The sequence below is a fragment of the Pyxicephalus adspersus genome, chromosome 5 (genome assembly GCF_032062135.1).
Source record: "Pyxicephalus adspersus chromosome 5, UCB_Pads_2.0, whole genome shotgun sequence".
Lineage (NCBI taxonomy): Eukaryota > Metazoa > Chordata > Amphibia > Anura > Pyxicephalidae > Pyxicephalus > Pyxicephalus adspersus.
The window spans coordinates 96,323,283-96,349,196 of record NC_092862.1 but is presented as its reverse complement, the minus strand read 5'-3'; the positions used below and the strand labels follow the sequence as shown (position 1 = coordinate 96,349,196).

At 36.9% G+C, this 25,914-nt stretch overlaps 1 protein-coding gene across 5 annotated transcripts in view; it reads right to left on the bottom strand.

The window, feature by feature from the left end:
* Positions 1-6,401: 6,401 nt before the first annotated feature.
* GPR141 (G protein-coupled receptor 141) overlaps positions 6,402-25,914 on the bottom strand; it is a 29,282-nt gene continuing 9,769 nt past the window's right edge. For 2 of the 5 annotated variants that reach the window (XM_072412202.1, XM_072412203.1), the window contains exons 2-5: positions 16,489-16,594; positions 14,544-14,609; positions 13,940-14,044; positions 6,402-8,406 (exon numbers count right to left, since the gene is read on the bottom strand). In XM_072412202.1, the coding sequence (XP_072268303.1) occupies positions 7,499-8,389 (891 nt within the window). In that variant the 5' untranslated portion in view covers positions 8,390-8,406; positions 13,940-14,044; positions 14,544-14,609; positions 16,489-16,594 and the 3' untranslated portion in view covers positions 6,402-7,498. Of the gene's footprint in view, positions 8,407-13,939; positions 14,045-14,543; positions 14,610-16,488; positions 16,595-21,521; positions 21,637-25,914 lie in introns of all 5 variants that reach the window. The other 3 variants (XM_072412200.1, XM_072412201.1, XM_072412204.1) reach the window with 3 other exon arrangements.

Here is a 25,914-nt window from a genome sequence, read left to right as displayed (position 1 = left end):
GTAACAGTTGAAATGTTTTATCTACTCTTAGCTTTCCAAGAACTTACATAAGGCAGTGTCTGAATGTCTGCTGTGTAGTGTGGTGGGAAATGCGTTATCTGTTAGCTGGAATGTTCTTACATAGAAACTTCAGTTTTTTACAACATCACAATATGTATATATTATAATGAATGCATCTATTGTATATAGTTTGATTGCACATTTTACATTTACAAATAGTGTTATCTTCACTTCTTGAAATTTTGGTTAGGGAGTATTAGACACTGTAGAACTGGGGTCAGTCTGTTGGCCAAGGTGCTCACAAATATCACAGTTTAACAAAGAGTTAGGTCAGAGCAGGTGATCAGGTCTTTTTGTGTTTTGAATATGACAATTATATGGGCAGACAGTGCGTGTATGGGGAGACACTGTAATTGTAGTCCTGCACAATGTGTGGAGATGAAGTCGATGGCCATTTGAAATCCTTCAATTGTGAAGGGGAAGTCAAGAACCTCCAAACAGAAAGGGGGAAAGCTAGGCAGTTAAGAGGTTTGTAAGTAGTGCAGTAATTATGGTGTCTTGTGCACTGAGGAAGTAAGTGCACTGAGGACTATTTTATGACTTAGGGCACGGGCTAATTCCCTACTACATTTGTTGGTGCGGTCATACCAAGCATATTGGCCAATCGAGATGAGCCCGAAGTGTACAGGCATGTTTCCAAGCTGTAGAGCATTCATTTCTGCCTGTCCTTAAGTTTTTCAGCCTGTGGCCATGCTGAATAAAGATTCCCCTTGCAATATTCAATGCAATTAGAGGGTTGGATACAGAATCTTAATTGGTGGGAAAGAAGAATCACAGTAGACTTTCATTTAATATCCAGGATAGAGCCTGGGAGGGTAATGGTCTGGAAGATGATCCAAAGAAACAAGGGTGTTTCCGAAAATATAAAGTTACCAACAGCAGAGGAGTCAGTTCTGGTATATGTTCTTTGCACCATAGAAAAGTAAGAGCAGTGAAATTCTTTAGGGTGCTGAGGTCTAAAAATTGATGACTGTGAAACAGCTCTTTGATCCTTTGTGAAGAATCCCTACCAAGGATCAATAAACGGTATGCATAGTCTTCAACTTTATCCAGAAGAGAATGTAAAAAGAAAGTTTGGTTTGTGTTTGGTAGGTATACATTTACCAGGGTAAACACCTGAGATTCAATTTTCTCTTTACCTAACTAAAGGCCACAATCAGGCTCTGTTCTAAGTGATAAAAATTCCCAGGCAATTAGATTTGGCTATCATTAAACTGACTCTGGACTGGGGAAATCTGTGAAGAAGCTGGGATATGCCAGTGTGTACAAGTGATTTTTGAACACTGAGATCCTATGACATTGTAAATGTGTTTTCTGCATGAATTCCTTTTGGCATTGCTGTCTGCCAAGATTGCTTGGTAGTATAGAATGTCTAGTGGGGACAACATGGAAACCCACCCAGCAGGTGAAGTGACTAAGAACTTGGCAGGACTACTGGGCCAGGAGAGAGGGGTTTTTTTTTTCCCACGACAAGTGATAAACAGGTATGTTTAAAAACATATCCCAAGCACAAAAAATTTAAAACCTATGTTGTTTATTTACAAACTGAATCTAACATTGTGGCTTTAAAATTTATTTTCAAACAAAGCGTGGGAGGAAGGCTAAAGATAACTTGCATCGTATTTTCGCTCATTAGCAACCCAATGCTTTGACCTACAATATTTTTTTTTTCAGAATCAATGCTTGTGACTTTGAAGGAAACATTGTAAGTACACAAATCTTTCAAAAAAAAATGTACAGCTGCATGTGTTTTTTTCTTAAACAAAAAAATTATGGATTTCCTGTTGAATGTTATATTCAAGCCAGACCCTTGGACCCTTTTCCAGACATGGAGTCTGGGTGACTTCTCTGTACTATACCAGGCCCCATGCGCTTTCCCTCAAAGTTGAGAGACAGGGCCTCTTCCCCACATTCACTCCCCCCAAGGATGTGAAGTTTGTATGGGTAATTTGGAAGCTTCATTTAATAAGAGTCACCAGATATCCACCCCATCACCCTGGGGAATGAATACAGAAGTTAATAAAGTGTACATCAACATACCAACACTGAGGGGAAACCCCTTTATTTTAATAAAAACACAAACACACTGTGATGGTAATGTGACATGGTGGTATTAACGTAGCCCTGTACTTATTCCCATGGTAAACTGGCAGTGATCCAGAAGCCTTAATTAGGGGGACGTTCCCCCATAAGCCCCCAGCACACCCTTACATTCTTGCTGCAGGAGCATCTGAAGTTCTGTCCCACATTCTGAGCCCCCTGGTATGGTACTACAAGTGGGGGAAAGTCATTGCAACCTCTGTTCTTGGGCACTCAGACTGCATGCCTCTATGAGGGTCTGGTTTAAATAATAAAGTGAGGACCTCCCTTTTTTAAAAATTAGCTAAAATTGGACACCATACTCCTACCCCACACAAAAAAAGTGCCAAAACTTGACTAGGGTAGCTCAGACCTCTGCCCCTTCCAACTTCACCCCCACACTTACCTCTTCTCATTTCCTTGCGCTCACCACCCCCCACGCAGCCGTTTATTAAATCATAAATAAACTTCAACAATTTAAATAAATTACCTTTGCATATATGAATATTATAACACGTATAAACAAACCAACAACAAATAAATAACATTTAAATAACAACAACAATAAATTAACCCTTAAATAACCACTAATAAACTATAGCTTAACCCTTAGTTTACTAAAACCAATTCCTGCTATAACCAAACAATTGCACCCAAAACAACTAGGTTGCAGGTCCGGAAGGTAAAGTCCGCCACACCACCAAATCACAATAACAACCCAAACTGCCATACCATTCTGGCCCCTAGCCGCACTACCCTCCCAGGGGCCTCCACCGTTCACCACTTAAAGGGGGAGTTCACCACCACCTTGGGTGCCACCCAACCATAATTAACCCCCACTCTTACCTTCCACCAAACCTCAACCGCCACTGCACACCTTCTACTAGGGCGGGTGGGCGGGCAATTTCTTTTCTCAAAAAACTGTCCTGAACTTCCGTTACACTCTCCTTTTACCCTCTCCTATCTCCTCCCCTTAAACTTCCGACCCGACCCTCTCACTCCCCCCTCCTCTCTCTGTAATTCCACCTTAACCCTTCTCCCCCCCACTTTCCTTGTGCAGTCCGAGCACGCCTGTCATGCAGGCCCTCGCACATTTCCCTGCTACGGGCCTCTTTTTATAATCATAAAAGCAAAGGACAGCATTTTATATTAATTCTAAAACTGATACTATCATCCTGAGACCCAAATCAGAACATTGATTAGATATCAGATCTGCAACCTCAACTTGCTAAATAGATGACCTGGAGAATAGATTACAAGGATCTAGCTTTCATATTCAAGGGTTTGCTGCAACATTAGTGTGATTGATGAGGATGGGCATCTCCTAGCCCCCAAAACATATTAGCTATATTTGTTGTTGTTGGACAATTTAGTGTGCACAGTTTCACAAAGTGCTTTGGTGAGTCTTCCTTTGTGTGTTCATTAGAATTTTCAATGAGTTGCAAGCATTGTCAGTTTTAAAAATAAAATACCTGTTTTACCCCTTCTTCAAGCATTTCAGTGCTTCTGATCTTCTGTAGCCTTTTTAAAGCCACTTCTATTTCTCAGGGTCGGCTTCCTGGTGGTGACAACAGTGCTGCATGCCTGAAAAATGTGTGTTATAATGGGCAGCTGTAGTCTCTATCTGCAGATTTTAGCACTAACTATTATTATAGTAATATACTAATAATATATGTATATACTATAGTAATTATACTAATAATAATATAGATATAGATATTTGGTGAGTATGCACACATTAATACATCTTTAGCCTCTTTTTTGTGCTTGTTATACCAGTACCTGGAAGTCCAACAATCATCTTTACCTCCCAGGCATATCAATTACTCTTTCCATGCATTTTAACAAAACAAACTGACATTACTTTTGAAGGTCAGTCGTGTTTGAATTTGTTTGCAATTAAAAGATAAAGCACCACTTAGTGGATTTGTGTGAATATAGTCTCTCAAACCCTTTCTCTGTAACTTTATAGTTTGATTGGCTAATGGCAAATTGATACAGTATTTGTAACTCCTCAGTTCTGCAAAGTTTGAGCTAATTGTGAGTACAATTATACCCTGGGTTTATACGCACTAATAAATAATCTTGGACATTTGACAGTTGAACAACCAATATAACTTCATTTACTTATATCCTAGACTCTAGATAGCTGATTCAAACAACCTTTTTTTCCATTGTTTCCACTATATATTACAGCCAGACCACCAAATTTTCAAATTACCTAATCAACTTCTATACCCATGAAATTAATGCAGGTTGAACTTTAGGGATGCACTGCTTCAGCCATCCCCGTTTATATCTGTACAGCATTACTCTAAGGGTAAATAAATATCCTCCTGTTAGCGTCTATGCATGATTTGCCATTGATTATATGTAGATGCAATATTGGGATTTTGATTTATTTTTATGTTTAGATATATTATTGTCTTTAATGGTCCCCTGAGGAAGCCAAAAGGCGAAACACGTTGGGGCCCAACTTTCTTCATAACTTTAGTAGCATTAACTTGTCTAGATTAGAGATCAAAAACCACCCTCAATTCTTGGGATACAATAGGGTGGCTTTGACTGTACACATGATGTATCGTTTGTAAAATATCATTTTTGTATTTTCACTTATATTCCTTATTATTGTATATAAGTTCCTTGAGCTAGGGAACAATGGTGAACTTTATGAGTAAAAATTTTTTTGGCCACAGCAAACAAATATCCTGGCTTGTTTTTCTTCTCCATTTTATTTGGAATTAACAGTTATTAGTTATTATTTAGCTTTTATAGTATTTGAGGAATTGGCTTTAAATATACATAATAATGTATATAATACGCAATAATGCAATATCTAACATTGCATTGCATTGCAATTTGCATGCAAATATATCATTTGGGTTATAGTTTATGCACATATATTTAAAAACTCCCTACAATGAAATACTCCAAACATTGGGTCTGATTTATTAAAGAAAAGCTTTCCAAGACTGGAAAAGATAGACTGTCATGGGTAAACCTGGGTCATCCAACAAACTTGGAATGGATAATTGGAAACTACTCTTGGACTTTATATTAACTTGCAAAATATTCTGATGCTGTCTTGTATATAGCCACAAGATGGCAGCAAATACATTGTGATGTATACAGATAGAAAAGGCTCCTAGCCTATATTATTTCAACCAGCACTTAAAGCAGATTCATCGCCACATTTTTATTTATATAAAAGGATGAATACATATTCCGCAGCCCTGTACATTAAGTAGTGGTTGAAAATGACAGACAGTGACACTGGAGGAGGAGAGGACCCTGCCCAGAAGAGCTTACAGTCTAAGAGAATTAATAGTCTCATCACCTCTTGCAGGGTGAACTGGCAAGAACTAGGTGTCTCTTAGATTCAACAAGTCAGGGGATCCCACAATTATGTTTCAGTAGGGGGATTTCTAACAAAGGTCTTCACACTGACCATGTTGGCACAGATGCCCTTGACCCCCAGATATTTAGATGGCAATGCCATGTTTGGGGGCTTTGAAGTTAGATCAAAAACTTGATGACAAATATTTGAGAGATTTATTAATCACAAATATTTGAGAGATTTTCAATTTAGCTAACAAATTTGAGATAAATTGAATCAGACATCTTTACACAAGATAATTGCATACTATTGTATTACTTTTATTTTTCTTTAATGGAGTTGAGTATTACTCTTTAATTACAAAAATGATGGAACCTACTTCCTTCCAACTTATATGGTGCTTATATTTACTCATGCACTGACACCAACAAAGGGAGGTATTTTACTGCAAATTATAGTGCTTATTTTATTGTTTTGGTTCAAACTTCTTCAGCATACCCTCTGGTCCTATTTTGTAGCCTTCATTAACTGTTTATTGTGTGAATTCTGTGTAAAAAAGATAATACAGAATATAACCCATCCAATATTATTTTTATTAATTATTTTGCTACTTTATCACCTTTTTATTGATTTTTTATATATCATTCACATGTAAACTTTACAAATTTGATCTGTCTGTTTTACATAAAAACACTTTGAACCATTTATGATTAAAAGGCAGTAATATTAGAGCTGTCATTTCTTCCCCTTTGTCAGTCCAGTCACTGAATGTGTTAACACAAACTTACCAGACTAAATGAACAAAATGTATTGTTTACATGACATTACATACCTTACGGCAGTTTGGTCTAGGTCTTAAGGAGCAGTCAGCAAGTGCAGTGATAGTAATGGGTCCTTAATAAACAGCAAAACACACACTGAAGGATGGAATTCTTTTTTTTTAATGTATTAGATAAATAAAGATGTTATACAAATATTAAAACTATGAATTAATAAATAATAAACAAAATGATATCAAATGTTCATAAACCCATTAATGTAAGTATGAATAATTATTTTTTAGAAATCCTGAACATGTATTATTTGATGCCATTGATCATGTAAGGCATTTGATAAATTAAACCTGAATTTCATTTCTCTTGGCTGTTACCATTATTGCTACTCCCAGGGGAGTGTTACTTTTTCACTGTTTATGGGCTTCATTTCTTTTCTTTACCAATCATTTTTCATAAAAAGGGAAATTTTCTCCACAATCTAAATTGCAGCTAGTTAAGGAAAATTCTCTCATTTTTTTAATTATGTCTTTTATGTTCCTAGTATAATGCAAAAAACAAACATAGAAGAAGAAGAATTATTGCTTACTTTTTGGGCTTGGTTCACCTCAATTTAACTGCAACAATGCAGTGCCATTTGCTACAAGTGTTACTGTGCGGTGAAGTACTGCACAGATGTGAACCGAATTCTAAAGCTTTGTCAATAATTTGCTGTAAAGGTTTACTGGAAGGTACAGCTTATTTAACTAATTATTAGATAACCTTAAAGGTGTTACTATACATAAGAGGGCAAGTGGTAAATTAAATTTCAACCTGATTGTTTTTGAAAGTTATGGTATTAAGAGAAGGGTTGATTTACAAGTTCTGGCCCCCAGGTCATTTGTTTTGTGCTACTTCTCTATTCAGTTCTTTTGGCTGGCATTAATATCACAAGGTCAGGGGCCATACCCATGCAAGAATGCAACACACAAATAATTGCCCACTTTGTTTCAGTACACCAACAACCAATTGTAAAAGAGTAATAAAAGGGAAAGCTGTCACTCTACTCAAATCTCATCGATTTGTGAGTGGGCTTTATATCCATATCAGGCCATGACAAGCAGGCATTGATAGGTACTTTAACAATAACTTATCCATTGTTCAGAGTTTTTATCATGTTGTATATATCTTCCTTCGATGCATCAGATTGCTTTTAATCCATTTAAGATTGGTTTATTAAATATTTTACAAAATTAGTTTGCCTGACTAACTATATACCCGTAAGAAATGCAAAGCAACAGATCCTTTTTTTGTAAAATCTTGTTACAGCAAAAAGAAGGAAATCTAAGCAACTGAGTGCAGTTATGCTCAAAACAATTTCATTGTAATAGTAGCATTCTTTTGCATGCTGCATGTAATAAATTCTGAAGATATGGAAAGGTAGGTAACATATTAATATCACTAAAATAAAGCAGAGACTTTTTAGTTGAACCCAGATTTCCTGATGTGCCAAAACAGGCCTCTGAAGATTTTTCAAAACCTTTACAATTATAAAGATCTGCACAGCAAGGAGAAGACACACTACTAAGATTACTCCTGTAATAAGAATGTAGTTCATGATTTTTACAGCTGAATTTTGAAGTTCAGTTTGAAAATGGAAACACTCCGTTTGATTAAAGTTTGCATTAGAGCCATATTGTGTGAACACCAGTGGTAAAAATATAACACATATTAAAAACCATACAACAATACTAATTAGAATTGGATGAAAAGTCCTGTAGAATGAAATGCTGTCCTTTTGTTTAAAAAAAGCAACATATCTCATGGTTAACATGATCACATAAAATATAAATGAAATATATATATGAATGTGGATCATGGCACTCACCACTTTACAAAAAATAGGTCCATAAGTCCATTTGTTATGAAAATAGTATACAATGCGGAATGGTACGCTTAAAATAAAGATACCATGAGCCACCAGTAGGTTGATGACTGATGTAGTTGTTACTGACAGTCTGTTTGCACCAGATATTAAAAAGATCATCAGCGCAATTCCAGTCGTTCCTCCAATACAGGTAATGAAATATACTGTAATAAGCAAGTTGTTTGCTGTATTTCCCTGGATAATGCAAGTTGCTTGGTTAAGTTTTTCTTCCATATTGTTGTGTAAATAATCTGAGTAAAATAAACATAAAAAAGCTTAATGTAAAGGAATAAAAGGTCCTATTCACTTGTATTTGAAGCAAAAACTAATTTACCTTGTGTGTTTGTCAGTGATAACTTGCCCTAACCCCCCACCATTTTAGCTTTTCTCACTAAAGTACTAGGATGAAATTTTTTATTTCATCATACTGGTCAAAAAATCAGTATCAAATAGTGTCATAGATATTTACATTGAGATGTCTATAAAAAGTAGCTGTGAGTTTCCAGATGGCACAAATATGCAGGAGGTATTATTATTGCAATGTTTGCTCAAAAATAAACTGAGATTTTTGCCCTCAAAATTCTATTGAAAAAACAATGTTGGTTTAAACAGGAGCCACACCGGAGACACACAGAGCCATGGACTGGTGGCCAAAAAATAATGCACAAAAGATCATATAAAAGCAAGAGATCCAGCAAGACTAACTCAAAAGTACAAAATACTTTAACCTGTAAAAAAAGGGGAAATTGATACATAGGACCTGATTTGTTAATGCTCTCTAAGTCTTTCATCAGTGAACCGGGGTGATCCAGCAAACTTGGAATGGATTTGTTAGCATATGTTTTCAATCTCAGACCAGATCCAATCCAGGTTTGCTGATGGAAGTGTACCTTCTCCAGTCTTGGAGAGCTTTAATGAATAAAGCCCATATACTGAGCCCATGTGTTTTTAAACTATTTTCTTTTTTAGGGTTTGTATTAATCATGCTTTCAAATGTTAGTATGATGGCCACATTTTGCTAGTTGTACTCTTAAGTCATTTTTCTGTATTTGAGGTAAAAGAAATACTGAGGTTTATGTTCAGATTGACTTATATTTGAGTATATATAGCAATACTGATTTACCTTACACCAATATGTTGTGCTGTAGACCATACATACAAACATTAAAAATGTAGAGGATGCAGTTAAAGCCCAGATAAACAACTAACACTGTACATTTTACATATAGCTGGAAGATCATATACCCTAATTCATACATTAGAATTTCACAAATTAAACAAAGTTTGGTCCAAGTTTGCAATACGCCAAAAAATTCCATCTAAAAATTGGTGAATAAATTATTGCAATGAATATGCCTCTTCAATGCTGCCTTCAATGCTACCGGTCCTGGACAGCCCAAATTCACAAGAATGCAAACTGAGAACTGAGTGGGGTTTATTATGCCAAAAAAGGGTCTAGTCAGCTTAAACAAGAATGCATAAATAAATAAAAAATACTGAAAATGCAATAATTCTGTATACTGTATAGTACTATATTTTTCTAAAACACCTCCCTAGTGTGGTAAATTTTAAAACAGAGTCCAACGTCACATACCTATAGACAAAACCACATAAATATATTTTGTATTATTTTGTATTGGATTGGATACAGGACTTGAATCCAATACAAAATATTTGAATTTCCCGCTACGACCCCCATCGACAGGCGTATGCACTGACATCATCAGGAATCGTCAAGGGATGCTTACGCGAACGCCCAGTTTTCTTTCCGTACTTCCATGCAAAAAGAGTTACATTTTTTGCATTGAAATTTATTTTAGATTGCAGGCTATAATTTTTAGGCATAACTCACCGAAATATGTCCAAAATGTAATAAATTTATTATTAAACTTAAAAAAAAAAATTTGTAAAACATAAAAAAAATCTTTAAAAAAAAAATAGTGTATAATGTAATGTAACTGTTCAGTAGCTTATATAATATATATATATTAAAATTATATATATATATATATATATATATATATATATATATATATTATATAAAGATTTCTTTGTTTTGGACTCAATACAGCTTTTTTGTATTGAATCCAATACAAAATGATTTGAATTTCCCAGCCCAGCCTCCTGCCCGCATCGACGCGTGCACCAGCGTCGCGGCGAAAACCGGGAGATCGTCACTGCACACGCTGGGAGAAGACAGAAGAGGACAGTTGTCTCCGGAGAAGCTGCGGGGACAAGGTAAGTGTTTTTTTTTCAGTTGTAATCCGATTGTCATACAATGTTGTATGACAATCAGATTGCACTGTAACGCTTGTTTCTATTTTTAGCTACCCTGAACCTGGTTTAGGGTAAATGCTTTCAGCAAGTTTTCTTACTCCAAACCAGGCTCGGGGTAACCGCCCAGGTGGTTAATATTATTAATTATATCAAATAATTCATTTCTCTGTGCAGGAAGGGGTATTGCTTATAGGCACTAGTACTTGGTACTGCTTATATTACTAACTAAATTCTAAAGAGTTATGGGTGAATTGGCTGGAATTTCAAATAAATATTCCTTTGAACTAAACTAAATTTTTAAATAGAAATTCCAAATATTTAGTGTTTTTTTTAATTATTTATGAAGCCTAATATGCAAACTACTGTCTAAAAAGACTTTAAAACCGGCGTGTCATGTACTGAAGCAAAAAACATACAGTATAACAGAGAATTGTTTTGGCGTTTTCATGTGGCACATAACTATACAAAATAAAAAAAAATAGTTGTGGGATTCTTAGCATTCAATCCAGATCCTACTTCAGACTTGCAGTCTGCATGGTCAGAAAAGAACATGACTGAGGTATGCAAGAGCCCCTTCTAAACCAAACCTTTTCCCAACCACTTTAAATAAATGCACACACACTTGTGAGTATGGTGAAAATGGCCTTCCAGCCGTTTATTACATTACACTTTCACCATATAATGCAATAGCTTTATTTACATTTTACCATATAACAATTACCAATACCCATTACGCCAAACCTATTCCTCAGGTGGCAGGTCCTTGTGAGAATTAATTACTTCAGCACCGTTGTACCCCAGGATCAGCGTTTAATTGATATCTATAAAATGGCTCCCAGGCGCTACTACACCGCCTCGGAAACAATATCAATTACGCCTAACATAACGACCTTACCACCTCTTAAACCCCTTCAAACATTTTTGGAGACCCCATACCATAGATGGCTCTCCCCACATTAAACACTTTTAACCAACCAGCTACACCATACCCTGTCCCCCAAAGACCTCACACCGCCACTGTGCCACAAGTGTGACACCTTACACTTGTGCACCCCTCCACACCCACAGGGCCCGAAATATCCCATCCTGCACTCTAAACACCACAAATCAATCCCTACGGCATTGAGATGAACCCCATCTCCTTGCAAACGCAGCGGATAATCTGACTCCAATTCCCTATAGCGAACCACAATTACCCTGTTCCTTGCAATAAACCTCTCTATTATCCTTCACCCTGGCCTTGTTCAATCTGTCCACCGAACGCACCCTTTGCCATCTTGTCCTAGCCACCATCTCTGACCATACTATCACCATGTTCGGGAAGGCTGTGCGCAAGCTCAAATAGTCCCATTTCATGTCCCTGCTGAGTTCCCTCATGGACCTTACCCCCAAATCGTTGCCCCTGGCATGAATGACTACTATGTCCGGTGGCTTGTCCAACCTAGCAAACCTGTGTATTTCTGGAAACACCCTCCCCCATTACATGCCCGGTACCCCAATCCATCGCAGCACCCCTTCTGCCTGGGAAATGCCCAACTGGCGACCTTCAGAGTGTACTTCTGCTCTCCTGGCTTCCCAGCACACATACGAATGACCCACGATCCATATTAGGCATGGAGGCGCCCCTAAAAGAAGCAAATACAAACAAAACCAGTAACAGCCCTTTTTTGCCCCCCATCCCCTAACCCTCTGAAACCTCCACTAAATGTGGTCTTTGCGATGTAATATGAATGCTATCCTCCACCCCCCTTCTTTCACATATCCTTCTGGCCTTCCACCCTCAGTCATGCTGGCCCCTCGCTTAGCTCCCTAGCTCGCTGGCTTTTGGCCTACTGAACAGAGAGCAACCCCCCCATCCTTCTTTGCTATACAACAATAGGATACATGAGTTATTATTATTAATATTAGTATAATTATTATTAATACCAACAAACAGGATTTATATAGTGCCAACATTTTACGCAGCACTGTACATTAAAATGAGTTTTAGCATTGTGGAGATACAACCACAAAAGAAGTTTAAAAAATTGCTTTTAAAATGTATTAATATTTTCAAAAGTAGATGTATTTTTCATCACAATGTCTAGCATTGTCTGCTATGTGACTCCCAATGACCTCATGCTCACAGATGTTAATAAGCATTAAAACCATTAAATACCAGATTTCTTTGCTAGATATGGTGACTGACATGGATTTCATTGACAATGACATGAATACCAATGGATTTACCTTGCAGGGCATGAACTACATTATTTTTATGTAATTATTTTTACACTTTTTTTTTACTTTTAATATAACAACACACATAGGCTGATTAATTGGTTGCTAGGAGTTTCTGATTGGCTCAGGTCAGTCAAGGATCATCTTTTCTTGTTATTGCAAAGGTTATACCAACAGGTTAATAAAGACATAACTGCAAATAATGAACAGCAATGCCCTTTTCACAGCAGAGGAATAAATATTCCTTTACCAGCACTTTGGGGATATTATTTGCTTTGGGTTCAGTGACTCAGAGGTTCTTTGATCTCGGTTTATTATCAGAGAGAGATTTCCTTATGTGTGTATAGTTTAAGCTGCCTACTCAATATGAATAATGCATTTAAAAGCAGCAACATAATAAAATGTACATAAAGCCCGAGATTCTGTCATATAACGTGGAGCAGACTTATTACCTTATATTAAAAAAAAGCAAGACGAAAGTAACTAAATGTTGTGAAACGCATTGTAAGTCTTGTGTTTATGCATCTCTAAAAGAAAGAATTTTATGGCACATAACTTTAAAGACAGATTGTGCATGATCAAAGACACAGTATAACTGTCAGCATATAAAACCTCACTGCTCTGCATACTTGTGAATTCGGGTTATCCAGGAAGACATGTGATAGGTCTTATCACTGATCTGAAGGAAATACAGAAGGAAAAAATTTCAGAAGGAAATAACAACAAGAAAATTATACGTATTATCATATGATCAATATCTCAGTAGAGCTCAGTGAGAATTTGATATATTTGAAGCATTTAGAAATTGTGCCCAAGGAAAGCCCTAAAAATGTATGGTATGTCTTAAATCCCCCTTGAAGAATAGCAGTGCATTTCATGGTATAGCTGTGCTCCTGTTTTGTAGACTTATATTTGTATATTTTTAGTGTGTATTTCTTCAAGGTAAAGATATCTCTATTTGGTAATCTCAGAAAATGTAAAGTAGGATTGGGTGAAGTCACAACTCTTTTTCTTGCTGGAGCCTCTGGCATAAAAAAGTAAATCCCAGCCTCTACCAAGATGGCCACCTCTGCCTTGTTCCCAGTGGGGAACAAGACATGGTTAATCAGAAATCGTAAAAGATCAGCTTTAGGGAGACCAAAGGCAATGCTGGGAAATAGACATTTGCCCTTGGTCAACTATTTTGGGGCACAGCTTCCAGACTTCAATTACTCTAAAAGGATTCTGTTAAATACTATAATAACCTCAACTAAGCCCATACCTGTAAAGAAGAGAGTGAATAATTACCTCTACTGTTGTCCCACTGGCACTAGGAAACTGACACTTCTGGTAGAGTTGATCTTTGTGGTTCCAGCCACACATATACTGCTTCCTCCTACTGTCCTCATGCCACTATGAAAGATCAGTGACATAATAAGCCAGGAGAAATCCTATTTATCTAGGTCAATGTGTATCCAGTAGTAGTTAGTTACATTCATCTGGACTTGTTCTTGTAATGTTAAAGATAGTTCACAACTTCCAAGCTGATGTTGATGATGCTGCTGCTGCTGATGCTCCTGTTGATATTGCTAACAAAACCAATGAAGCTGCTTGTTTTTACACAAGAACAAATCCTGTTAAATTTGACTACCTACTACTAGATATGAGCATAGCTATGGTGATGAGGGACAATTAGTGACACGACTACCAACTTTCCTGCATATGTCAGTAATATAAGTAATATGAACATACAAAGTAATAATGTGTGACTAAGTCACTTTAATCACATGTATGCATTACCCTTTGTTCTTCCACTCTGATTTTTTGTTACAAAGTATTATATTTATAATAATCTCATGAAATTCACCTAAATTATACTAATAGAGTTTGCAGTGCCCACAAATAAACTTACCTTCTCATTGAAAAAAACTTATACTAGTTAGACATGACCTATCAGTTTTCAACCAGTAATGATCCCCTGTAAAGACAAATAAACATTTATACATTTAGTATCAATTTTCTGCATGTATTACATTATTCACATCCTATGGTGTGTAATAAAATCAGCTTGGATTACAAACTCCCGCACAACACTCGTACACCTATCATTACATGAGCATTGTGCTGTTCAGGAGTAAGGACTGCCAACCCACCGCAGTGCACCGCAGTGAAAGAAAAAATAAATAGGTTAACAGCAAAAAATCTGAAGATATCTCTTGATATGCTTCTGTTTATTTGTCCTTTGACAAACATTGAACAAGAATAGTGAATAGTTCTTGAATAAATAAAAGGAACCCCTTGTAGTTCCATTGCAGCTGCATTGAGTTCAGATTGGGAGATGTCAGGGCTAAGCAAGAAACCAAACAGTTGTACTGCTAAACATATAAGTTAATAAGCAGCATTATGAACATCAATAAAAACAGGAGTTGCAGAGCTGAAAGGAAGTGCTCCGTATGTATCACGCTGATTTCATATGTGTCAGTGTATATTGCAGTTGGGAAGAAAAAAGGAATTACTGGGTCTGATTTATTAAAGCTCTGCAGAAGATAGACTATCACTGGTGAACCTGGGTGATCCAGCAAATCTGTAATAGATCTGGTTCAGAATTGAAAACGTTAGCCAAATAAAGGGAAATGATTTTAAGAAATCAGTTCCAGGTTTGCTTGATCACTCATATTCTCCCATGATAGTCTATCTTCTCCAGTCTTGAAGAGCTTTAATAAATCAGGCTAAATGGTATGTATGTATATGTGAAGGAAGTTTTAATTAAAATGTCCTATGCTACTTTTTTACACAAAGCTACTAAGCATATTTTGCAACTGAGTGCAGAGTTGTCCTGCAAATGCAATCAGCTCTATGCTTTAGCTTCTTTAATATACTGTGGGTAAGTGCATGCTGCATGTTGACAAAAGTGTTCTCTTCAAATGCTCTACACAGTAGCCCCCAAACACTGCACCATGGACCAGACCCTGGAGTGTGCTGAACTGGACCACAGGCAGCATTTTCACTGTGATAAAAAGGATCTATATTCCCTTTAACTGGTCTGCCCAAACAAATGCCATGCAAGCAAAATTTTCCACTAATCCTTCACCTCTACCCCCAACCAGTGGCATTTTCTTGCAGAAAACTGGCCCATGGTGCAAAAAATGTTGGGGTTCACTGCTCTACAGGGCTGCATCCAATGTTTGAGGTCTACTGAATGTTAAGTCTACTGAACCTTGTAACTTATTTCATGCCATGGCAATGAAATTACCAAACTGTTCCATTTACCGGGCATGCAATCATTATCCTTATACAAGAAATGGGTTATGAGGTTAAATGGTGCTAAACTACTGAATTCTCAGTTTTAATGAACCACTATTATCTCTTATCAAATGACTCAATTGCTCCACTCACAAAATAGAACCTCACAATTATCACTGGACAGAGTTATTAAAATACAAATATAATGAGGTGGCAACCTATCCAACAGTGAATTGATTTCCACATAAAGAGTAAAATGAAACTATGCATGTGGTAACTGATCAGTATAATAACATCTGCAGTAAATAAAGGGAAACAAAGTCAAGTAAAGCACAGAAAATACAAGAAGATCATAATATCATAATCAAGCTGGAATCAATAAAAGAAAATGTGGTCACTACTGTAAACTACCATGCACTGACAGTCAGAGATACTTAGCAGACAATACTTTTGTTAGTTTTCTTTTGAAATAAAGGTAAACATTTAAATTGCATTATTAAAATAAATGAAGTTCAAATCTTGTTAGTAATGAGTTAACATTCTACCCCATCATAATGAAGAATGGATGGAATTGAGCGGTTGCTGTAAAAGAGGTTTTTGTTCATAGCACTTACCTTTTTTTTTTCCTATGCACAGTCCGTTGTAAAAGAGCTTACAAGAAAACCATAGGGCAGCTTTATACTTCCTGAAGCACCATGGAAAACCTCAGCTACTAAGTACCTTAAAAGAAAAACATTTCTTTACAGTTGTTTTGCAATGCCAGAGATATTTACCATGTAGTGACAACAAAGTAAAGCCACAAGATGATTAGGGTGTGTTTTAGAAATGAAACAATGCATTCCATATCATGCTCCAAATATATCTATAGGTAAAATCTTAATTATTTTTTTATTTGCACTTTTCTTCAATTTGTATCAATGACCATTCCAGTTGCTGATCGGCTAGAATCTGACTTCAGAAAGGCTTGGAAAACTTTTGTTTGAGCTGACATTCCCCAGCCAACATTGGCAGGGCTAGAAGCTGGTTGAGCACAGTTCATGCTCAATCAGCTTATAAAGAATGCAGAGGAGACCCTTCTAAAATAACCTTGAATGTTCTAAATAAAAAATAAAAGCCCCCCCCAGCACCCAAATTCTTGTATGAGCACAAACATGTATTTTATCTTCCCCGGATAACCATTCTCTTCTGATTTTACATACTTAGATAATTAATACATTTTACACTTTTCACAAAGTTAAAGTTTACAGTATATTTGTTTTATGTCACTTGTGTTTTCTTATTTAGTCTGGCTGTACTTAGGCTGGCTCCATATACCTGGTCAAACTAGCCTTGCTGGATACCAGCATATGGTGTTCTAACTGAAACAAAACTAAACTGAAACTGGACAACATATTGTCTGCTATTCTAGAAATGGTTTCAAAAATAAGTGTTTTAAACCCAACTGAACTTTCGAGCTCAAATCCACTAAATACATACCACGATAGCAACAGTTCCCAAGTCTAATAATGAATCTGGTTTTAAAAAGTAGGGGGATCCCACACATTTTTTTCTCTGATAAAAAAAAACTACATTTTTTACCTGTTAATGACAGGCTGTCACTTTCACTTCAACCCATGGACCAGATTCTACGCAGGCCCAGTCATTGTCACCCCAGCCAATGCCACTCCTATGAGTATAGATTGACAGGTGACGAGGGCTATATAGGAGTCTATATAGCCCTCGTCACCTGTCAATCTAGCCCTTATCATCTACCACTCTAAACTTTGTTACTGTTTCTCCAACACTTATTACTTTTACCTGTCACTTCCACCTATATATTTTACAGGAAATGACGGGCTATAACTTTTACCCCAGACCATGTAACTCCCATATAGCCCTTGTCAATTTCATCCTAGCCCATTTAACCTTCTCACGGTCCTTGTCACTATCATCTGTCACTCTAGCCCTTATAATCTGGTACTCTAGCCCTTGTAACTATTAACTGTCACTCTAGCCCTTATCCAGTTACCGGTCACTCTAACCTTTATCATCTGTAACATCCGTAACTTTAACCGTTATCATCTGTCACTTTAGCCCTTGTAACTGTCACCGGTCAATCTAGCCCTTATCATCTACCACTCTATACCTGGTTACTATTATTCTAACACTTATCACTTTCACCTGTCACTGACACCTATGTATTTTACAGGAAATGACAGGCTGTCACTTTCACCCCAAACCATGTCACTCCTACATAGCCCTTGTCATGGTCATCCCAGGATGTCAATCTTACACGGTCCTTGTAACTGTCACCTGTCTTTCTAGCCCTTATCTGTCACTGTAGACCTTGTAACACATCACCTGTCACTCTAGCTAATATCATCTACCACTCTAGCCCTTGTCCAGTCACCTGTGACTCTATACCTTACTATCTGTCACTTTAGCCCTTGTAACTGTCATCTGTCAATCTAGCCTCATTATCTACCTTTCTGGATCTCAATACTATTACTCCAACACTTATCATTTTCACCTGCCACTTACAACTATATATTTTACAGGCTGTTACTTTCACTCCAGACCATGTCACTTCATAGCCCTTGTCATGGTCATCCTAGCCCATGTCACTCCTACACAGTCCTTGTCACTATAACTATAGCCCTTATCAACTGTTACTCTAGTACTTGTTACTGCCACTGTCACCCAACACTTGCTGCTTTAACTTGTGGCCTAAGACATGTTAATGTTATTAGTTTTTTTTAATATCTTATTGGTATTCCTATTGGTTATTATTCAAGACTGCCGAGCATAATTGTAAAACTTTTATCTGCTGATTTATATCAACTATCCTACATTTGCTTAGGAGTCTAGTTACACTTTCCAGTACTAAGCTGCATTTTGCTATTTAGAAAAAACTGCAGATCAGTATAATTCCACAAGCATTTATAGACGTTCAACTAGCGAAACAGCAATCCCAGAGTTATCTGAATAGAATAATCTCAGGGTAACCATTAGACACACAAAAAAAAAATGGGTGCTAATTTGCAATGAATTTACCAATCATTATGGGGCAAATGACAGGAATACCCACATTACACTAAGTTAACTGGCATTTGTAAAATATCAGACTTGTACATTGTTGTAAACATTTATTGCAATTTACAGGCATACAGGTAACACCAAAGGAACCTGTCTTAACACTGTATTCTTTTGGATTTATTGCTCAGGATACAATAAACTATTTCAATTATTTGTTTGCTGGGCTGCTTAGCAATCACCGGTTGAAGAAATAGCATGAGGAAATGTTACTTATTTATTTTGCTGGGAAGTTCCTCACCTCTATTTTACTTGGGTTTAAGGTAAATCTAAGCTAGTAGAAACTGTCCCGGCCATTACATCAATTTATTGGGTTTATTAAATCACTAAATTGATCACTACACTGGGACACAGCAAGGGATATATTTATCAATGATTCACTGGGAAATGTGCCCAAATAATTTCTTAGGGATTTCCTTTACATTTCACAGTCACAATCACCTAATTTACAATTGGATAAATGTGCACCAGGTAAATGCAGCTGCCTGCAAAGGCTGTTTAATCTTACATATGTTAGCAAAGATATGGATAGCCTACGGTTAAATCTGCTGACAAAAGCTTTCCATTGTGATGAACAGTTGTCCCTGTAAATAGTTGAAGAATTGGGTTTTTATTTGATGAGCTAGCAGGTGTGCCAAAAAAAATTCTGTATTGCAATGTTCACCTTACTAAGATAGTGATGAATTGATTGTCGAGTGGTTGCCAAAAAGGCTTCAGCTACCATTATGCTTTCCTGGGTTTCTCTGTACCTCTAAGGAAGAATGGACAGCCACCAGACATATCGGTCCTTTTTCTTGCTATATACACTGCCTAGCCACATAAAGTCCCCATGCCTGTGGGGGCAGTGATATGACCTGGGGTTCCTTCAGTTGCTCAGGTCTAGGTTCAGGAACGTTATGTGCCCAAAAATTAGGTCAGCTGACTGCCCCAATATACTGAATGAGCAGGTATATTCCAAGATGACAATGGATTCATTGGGCTCAGATTGTGCATGAGACATCATTTTCACAAATAGATTGGCCACCAGAGTACAGACCTTAACTCCACTGGTAATCTTTGGGATTTGCTGGAAAAAGCTTTATGCAGAGGTCCCATTATCAATACAGGATCTTGATGGAAAAGCACGATGTTCAATTGCATGAGCTTATTAAGAAACTACTATGGCGAAAGCATGCTCTATGGATACTATGAAACTACTATGTAGTTTACTACTACTATGAAACTACTACATAGTAGTATGAAACTACTATGGCGAAATCAAGGAAATAATTGTGTGTGACTGTGGCTACACAGTGTATTTTTCAAAATTGGAGCTCTGTTATGCTAGAGTTAGGGCCACAATTACCACAATTTGTTGTTTTTTGTTTGTATTGGTTAGCTGATAAGTGTGCTGGGAATTTTTGTTTTGTATTGTTTTGGTATCCTTATAGCAAGAAAACAGCAAGCATGCCAACCAGATGTTATGCTGATACAAACCCGCATGCACTTTGACATTCTGAGGTTCTTGAAAAGTATTCCTCATACAATGACTGTGAGGCTTGGAATCTTCAGCCCCCACCATGGCTTAAGTTGTAAGAGGTATTAGCAAGGAGGTAAGTTTATGTACCTCCTACCTGCCTTCCCATAGATGGCAAAATTGTGGTCACCCCTCCATGATGAACTTGATATTAAAAAAGCACAAAACTGTATTGTGATACTTACTATGAATTCTTCGTAGGATATCAAAAGAACATGAGCCAGATTAATAAGCAGCTCCAAAGTACCCATATGCCATGGCGTAAATAGGGCAGACTAAGCATGGGTATCTTTTATTACAATACGCATACATATGTAGCGGCATAACCCCCTTGTTATGGGGGATGTTATAATGAAGCAATGAAGTTTTGAATGAAGAGTGAAAAAAGATACATTTAATTGTAACAGGAAATCTTACTAGGTAAGTTTTCAAAAGGAGCGAATCCTGGTGCTAAGGATCATATGAAAACTCTATTTTAGTTCCTTTTTCCACAATAATGCAGCAATAAATGAAAAATAGAAATTGATTTAGCTATTGGGCATGTATGTGACTGGGGTGCAACTTGACCCAATCATGTGCTCCCTTTACAACACCTGTTTTGCCCGCTGATCTCACTGTACCAATGAATGCAGAAAATTAGACTATCATTGTATCACATAAGGTGCAGCTTACTGCCTACTTCCATATAGAATGTGTTTATGTGCTTTGGCTTCTCCTTTCCCATGCTGGCACTGTGTAAAACCCAAAGCTCGAAACAATGGCACACTGCAATCCTCTGGCCAATTACTCCTGACAATAAGAAAAAAAATAAATTCAACAAACATTATTAACAAAAGTCAACCTCCTAATGACCTCAAGGGACCTTGGGGTGCTGTGTTTTATAAGTCCAGTATTTTTTTTAGGAATAAAAGGCAGGGCAGATGGAAAAAGACTTCTGCTGTTAATATAAAGAGACCCTGTCATTTTACAACAATACATATTTTTTGAAAAGCTTAATTAAAAACATATTCTTTAATACACGTCCCACACTTCTGTTCTCTGTATTCAAAAGATACCTACTGTCTGCATGAAAGTTTAGGACTCTGGGATGGCTGGTCCCACTATGCCAGGCTTTATGTAATCACAGGACACAGTAGGAAGCATAGAGTGCAGCAGGAAGTCAGGCACTGTACACCTATGGAATGAGATAGATGTTTACGATTTTTGGCAATCATTTTGTTTTTATTGTTTTGGCAGCTGGTGATGGGGTTACTTTGCCCTTCCAGCAGGACCTGGTTTTGCAAAGTACACAGCCAATGTGCTTACTATCTCATCCATTCTCTTGTCGTGTCTTGTCTTATCATGTCACTTCAAATTTTGGATCAATTCTAGAAAAAAATAGAACTAGAAAATATTTTGTTACTTTTTACTGCAATGCAGCATGGTAAATCATTTTTATCTAAATCTATTATTTAGAATAGGCAAAAAAGAAAATCAATAAATCAAAATTAACTGCAATAAAAACTATGCCATATTAAAAAGTACTATAGTAAGTAAAATTATTTCCCAGTAATAAAAGAAATATTAAAATCCAGGACAATCAATGCCAGATTGATTGCATGAGATCAGCATAGTTCCCAATTGTAAATACATTTTTTTTTGGTACAGGTTCACATTTCATTATTATTTTACACTCCCAAATTTCACTTATGCATCGTTAAATACATTTTTGACTAGGCATGGAAGATCTCAGCATGTTTACTTGCCACAGCCTGCCAGGACTTTATTTATTATACCTGTGTGCTGCAAGGTCTACACGCTGCCACCTGCTGTCAAAGGTTAGGTACTGCATTGCACCCTGGATTTCATATTTTTTTCTGCACTTTTTTCAGTATCCACCACTGACATTTAAGATCACCTTTATATTTTTCATTTTTTTACAGTATTTTGTATTTTATTTAGTAATAAATGCCCACATACCATTACAATATTGTACAGTATCATGTTGTTACTGAACAAGTTAAATGTACATATAAAAGAATCTAGGCCAATGATGCTCATAATGTAACATAAGTAAGATACACAATCTAGACAGTCATTTATAGTTCAATATAATTTCAGGGGCCAGGTTTATTATCTGCGTTCTCCGACCTGCATCCAGTAATGTGAAGCATGCACATCAGAAATATAAGAGATGGGCTAGGCTAAAATTCACACTAAAATGGATGAGACTGCTATACATTATATCACAACGTACAGACACCAGGAAAGACATTTGTGGTGACACTGACCACATCCATTGCAAATAATGAGGACCTAAATAGACAGTTATGTAGGCAGCATTGTAGCAACAAAAAAATGAGAATATCAGACTTTATCTTCCTATGAAATGTCTGTTGTCCCTCTGTATCCAATACTATGGGCCTGATTTAAAAAAGCTTTCCAAGAGTGTAGGGGATGAATTATCATGGCAGAATCTGGGTGATCTAGAAAACTAAAATGGATCTGGTCTCGGATTGAAAACATTTGTCCACTAATAGCAAATCATTTTTTTAAAATCTATTCTAGGTTTGCTGGATCACCTAGGTTCTCCTATGACAGTCGATCATCTCCAGTGTTAGAGAACTTTAATAAAACAGGCCCATTGTACTCAAGGGCTCTTAGACAGGGCCCTCAAGTCAGTACAAAACAAGAATGTTCTCCCTAGCAATAGAAGGCATGTGACTTCTATATTCATTGTGTTGAGTGGCTTGCACATTCTTTATAAAAATGCATTCATATTTGGTACAGCGGTGATCAGTGCTTTAAACCTCAAATGTATTGATGATCACCATATTCAGACTGTGGTCATATACACTAAATTTGAAATATGGCAACAACAACAAAAGAGTGTTTTTCTAAAATACCACTTAAGGTCTAAACATAAAATCTATATGCATTCCAGATATAGTGAACGTTTCTCAAATAGTAGGATTGCCAGTTTATTAAATAATTGGTGATGATTCATAAAAGTGATGACCATGTCAGATGATTGACACTCAAGCATAGGTCATCAGTGGTTTTCCTAGGACACGTCTGATTTTTTTAAAAACAAGGCTGGTTCTGGCATGTTCAATTACATGGCTTTAATTAAAGTATTAAATAAATACTTTTATTTAAACAATTTTATTTTAAGGAGCAAGATCATTGTTACCGAAGAAAAAGTAGATGAAATAATATGATGTATAACAGATCTAAATTAGCACTGACATTTTTCTTCTTGGTATGAGCTGTTATCAGCCGTCTTCTACATTTTAGGCTCAGGGAATGCAATATGAATTTTTACATCACCTAAATTCTATTTTATTCCAGAATATTAACACATATGGTTATTCACCAACTTTACACATGTTGCAGAGGAGGTGAGGAGGTGGTTTACTATTACAAAAATAATATGAGCATGCTAAGAATTGAACATACTGAAGCACTAAAAATATATTTTAGCACATAACATAACCAAAGACATTGTAAACATACTGTACAAATACTTAATAACACATTTAAAGAGATGCTGCTTAATCCAGGTAGATTCCTGTACTGTATTCATCGACATTGCCAGTAATAATACTTGCACAGCCAACATCAAAAATAGTCTCATTGTATATGTAACATTCCCTAGGGCCATCTTGAATCTGCATATGTTTTTTGTAGTGCAGAGGTTTCTCCAACAGGGTGTTCTCAGGGACTTCCTATGACTTGCCATCTACCAGGCTTTGTTGAGGGACCTAGAAGTCCTAGAAGGACCTAGAAGTCAGAGGTACAACATGGGTTGGCTTTGCCAGAATTTTGCCTGAGTCTGAACTCTAGTCTGAGGCCCAGGTCCAAGGTCCTCAGCTCTCTAAGGCCACAATGTGCTACCTAATGCTTAAAGAGGATGTTCCCAATGCTAACCTTGCAGCTAAAAAGGAAATCACTGGGCACACTTTAGCCACTGGTCTGGAATATTGCCTAAATTGATCTCGTAGCTGACAAAATATCAGTAGGCATAATGGAGTAACACTTGAACCTCCACTGGTCTCTTCAGTCATTGGACCTCATTTATTAAAGCTCTCCAAGGCTAGAGAGGATACACTTTTTATCAGTGAAGCTGGTTGGCTTGATCATCCACCTTCACTGATGAAAGAGTATTCCCCCCAGCCTTGGAGAGCTTTAATAAATCAGACCCCTTTACTTAGTACAGAGAAAACACAAGTTAAATTTGTCAACATGAGAATATGTGTTTTAGAAATTTGTAGGCTAAAGACATCAAGATAATTTGTCTGGGTGGGATGTATTAGACTTTAGGTTAGGTAGATTAGGTTTTACTGCTGTTGGTGACTCCATTAGGGAGAATTCCCTCTGTTCACTGTCTCTGGGACCACCACTTTCTCTATACATAAAGTAAAAGAAACGCCTCACTAGCACAAATAAGGAAAAGTATTTTGTAAGTAAATAGGGGATAGATAGATACCTGTCTGTTTTTCTAAACTTCCTTGTTTACCCACCAAATTTGTGTCTGGTAAAATGCTGCACCTAGAAGAAAAAGTGAGTGCAAATCTCCTTAACAAGACCATGGGAGTTCACTCCCTGCTTTTACAACAGAATGCCAGGTCAGCCTAACAGAAAAAGTTCCAATACTTAGGGGTAGAGGTGGGGTTTGCTGCTACCTACTGCTGACACCCAACCCATGGTACTGTGATAAGCTGCCCTTCCTCACTAATTAGGTTAATTTATTATCTACTCATATAGGTGTTCTGTGCAATTTCTTTCTTTTCTTTCTTTTTTTTTTAATTTTTTCAGTTTTATTAGGCTGTATTAGATACAAGCTGGCACTGCAGTACTTTTTAAATGTGCAAAGCTATATCAGTAATTTATAACCAAGTGTAATATAGAGTCATGTGGCTCTGCCCTGTATATTAAAAAGGAATGAGACACTGCATGTAATAGAAACATTAGGTAATGTCTATTGAGTGTATTGAGACATAATTTGGAAAAAATGGTAGAAGTGTGCTGGCTAGTATCAGTCAACATGATGATGCAGACAAATGATCAGAGGTGCAGGAGTTGTTTCTTGTTTAAAAGGATTCACCATCACTTGGAACCAAACCCCACTGCCCCTGTTTCTTCTCCAGTTGTAACTCTTTAGTCAGACACGTTGATCTTTATAAAAGTGTATTTTTTTTATACTAAAACAATTCAGAATGTATAATTTGCTAGAGGGGAAGGAAGTGACATCACTACATTATCTATAATGCAGAACTGGGTTGTCACGTATAACAGGGAGGGGAGGGTAACAGAAAGGTGTATATACTACTAGGCCTCAAATGACTAGGGAAAAGGGAATGGTCACCCCTTGCAGACACCCTAATCTGGCCCTAACTCCTAACCGTATGAGCATCCCCTGATGGTAGGAAAGCTCATACTCAGGAACCTAGGCCCTACTAGCCCTGGATAG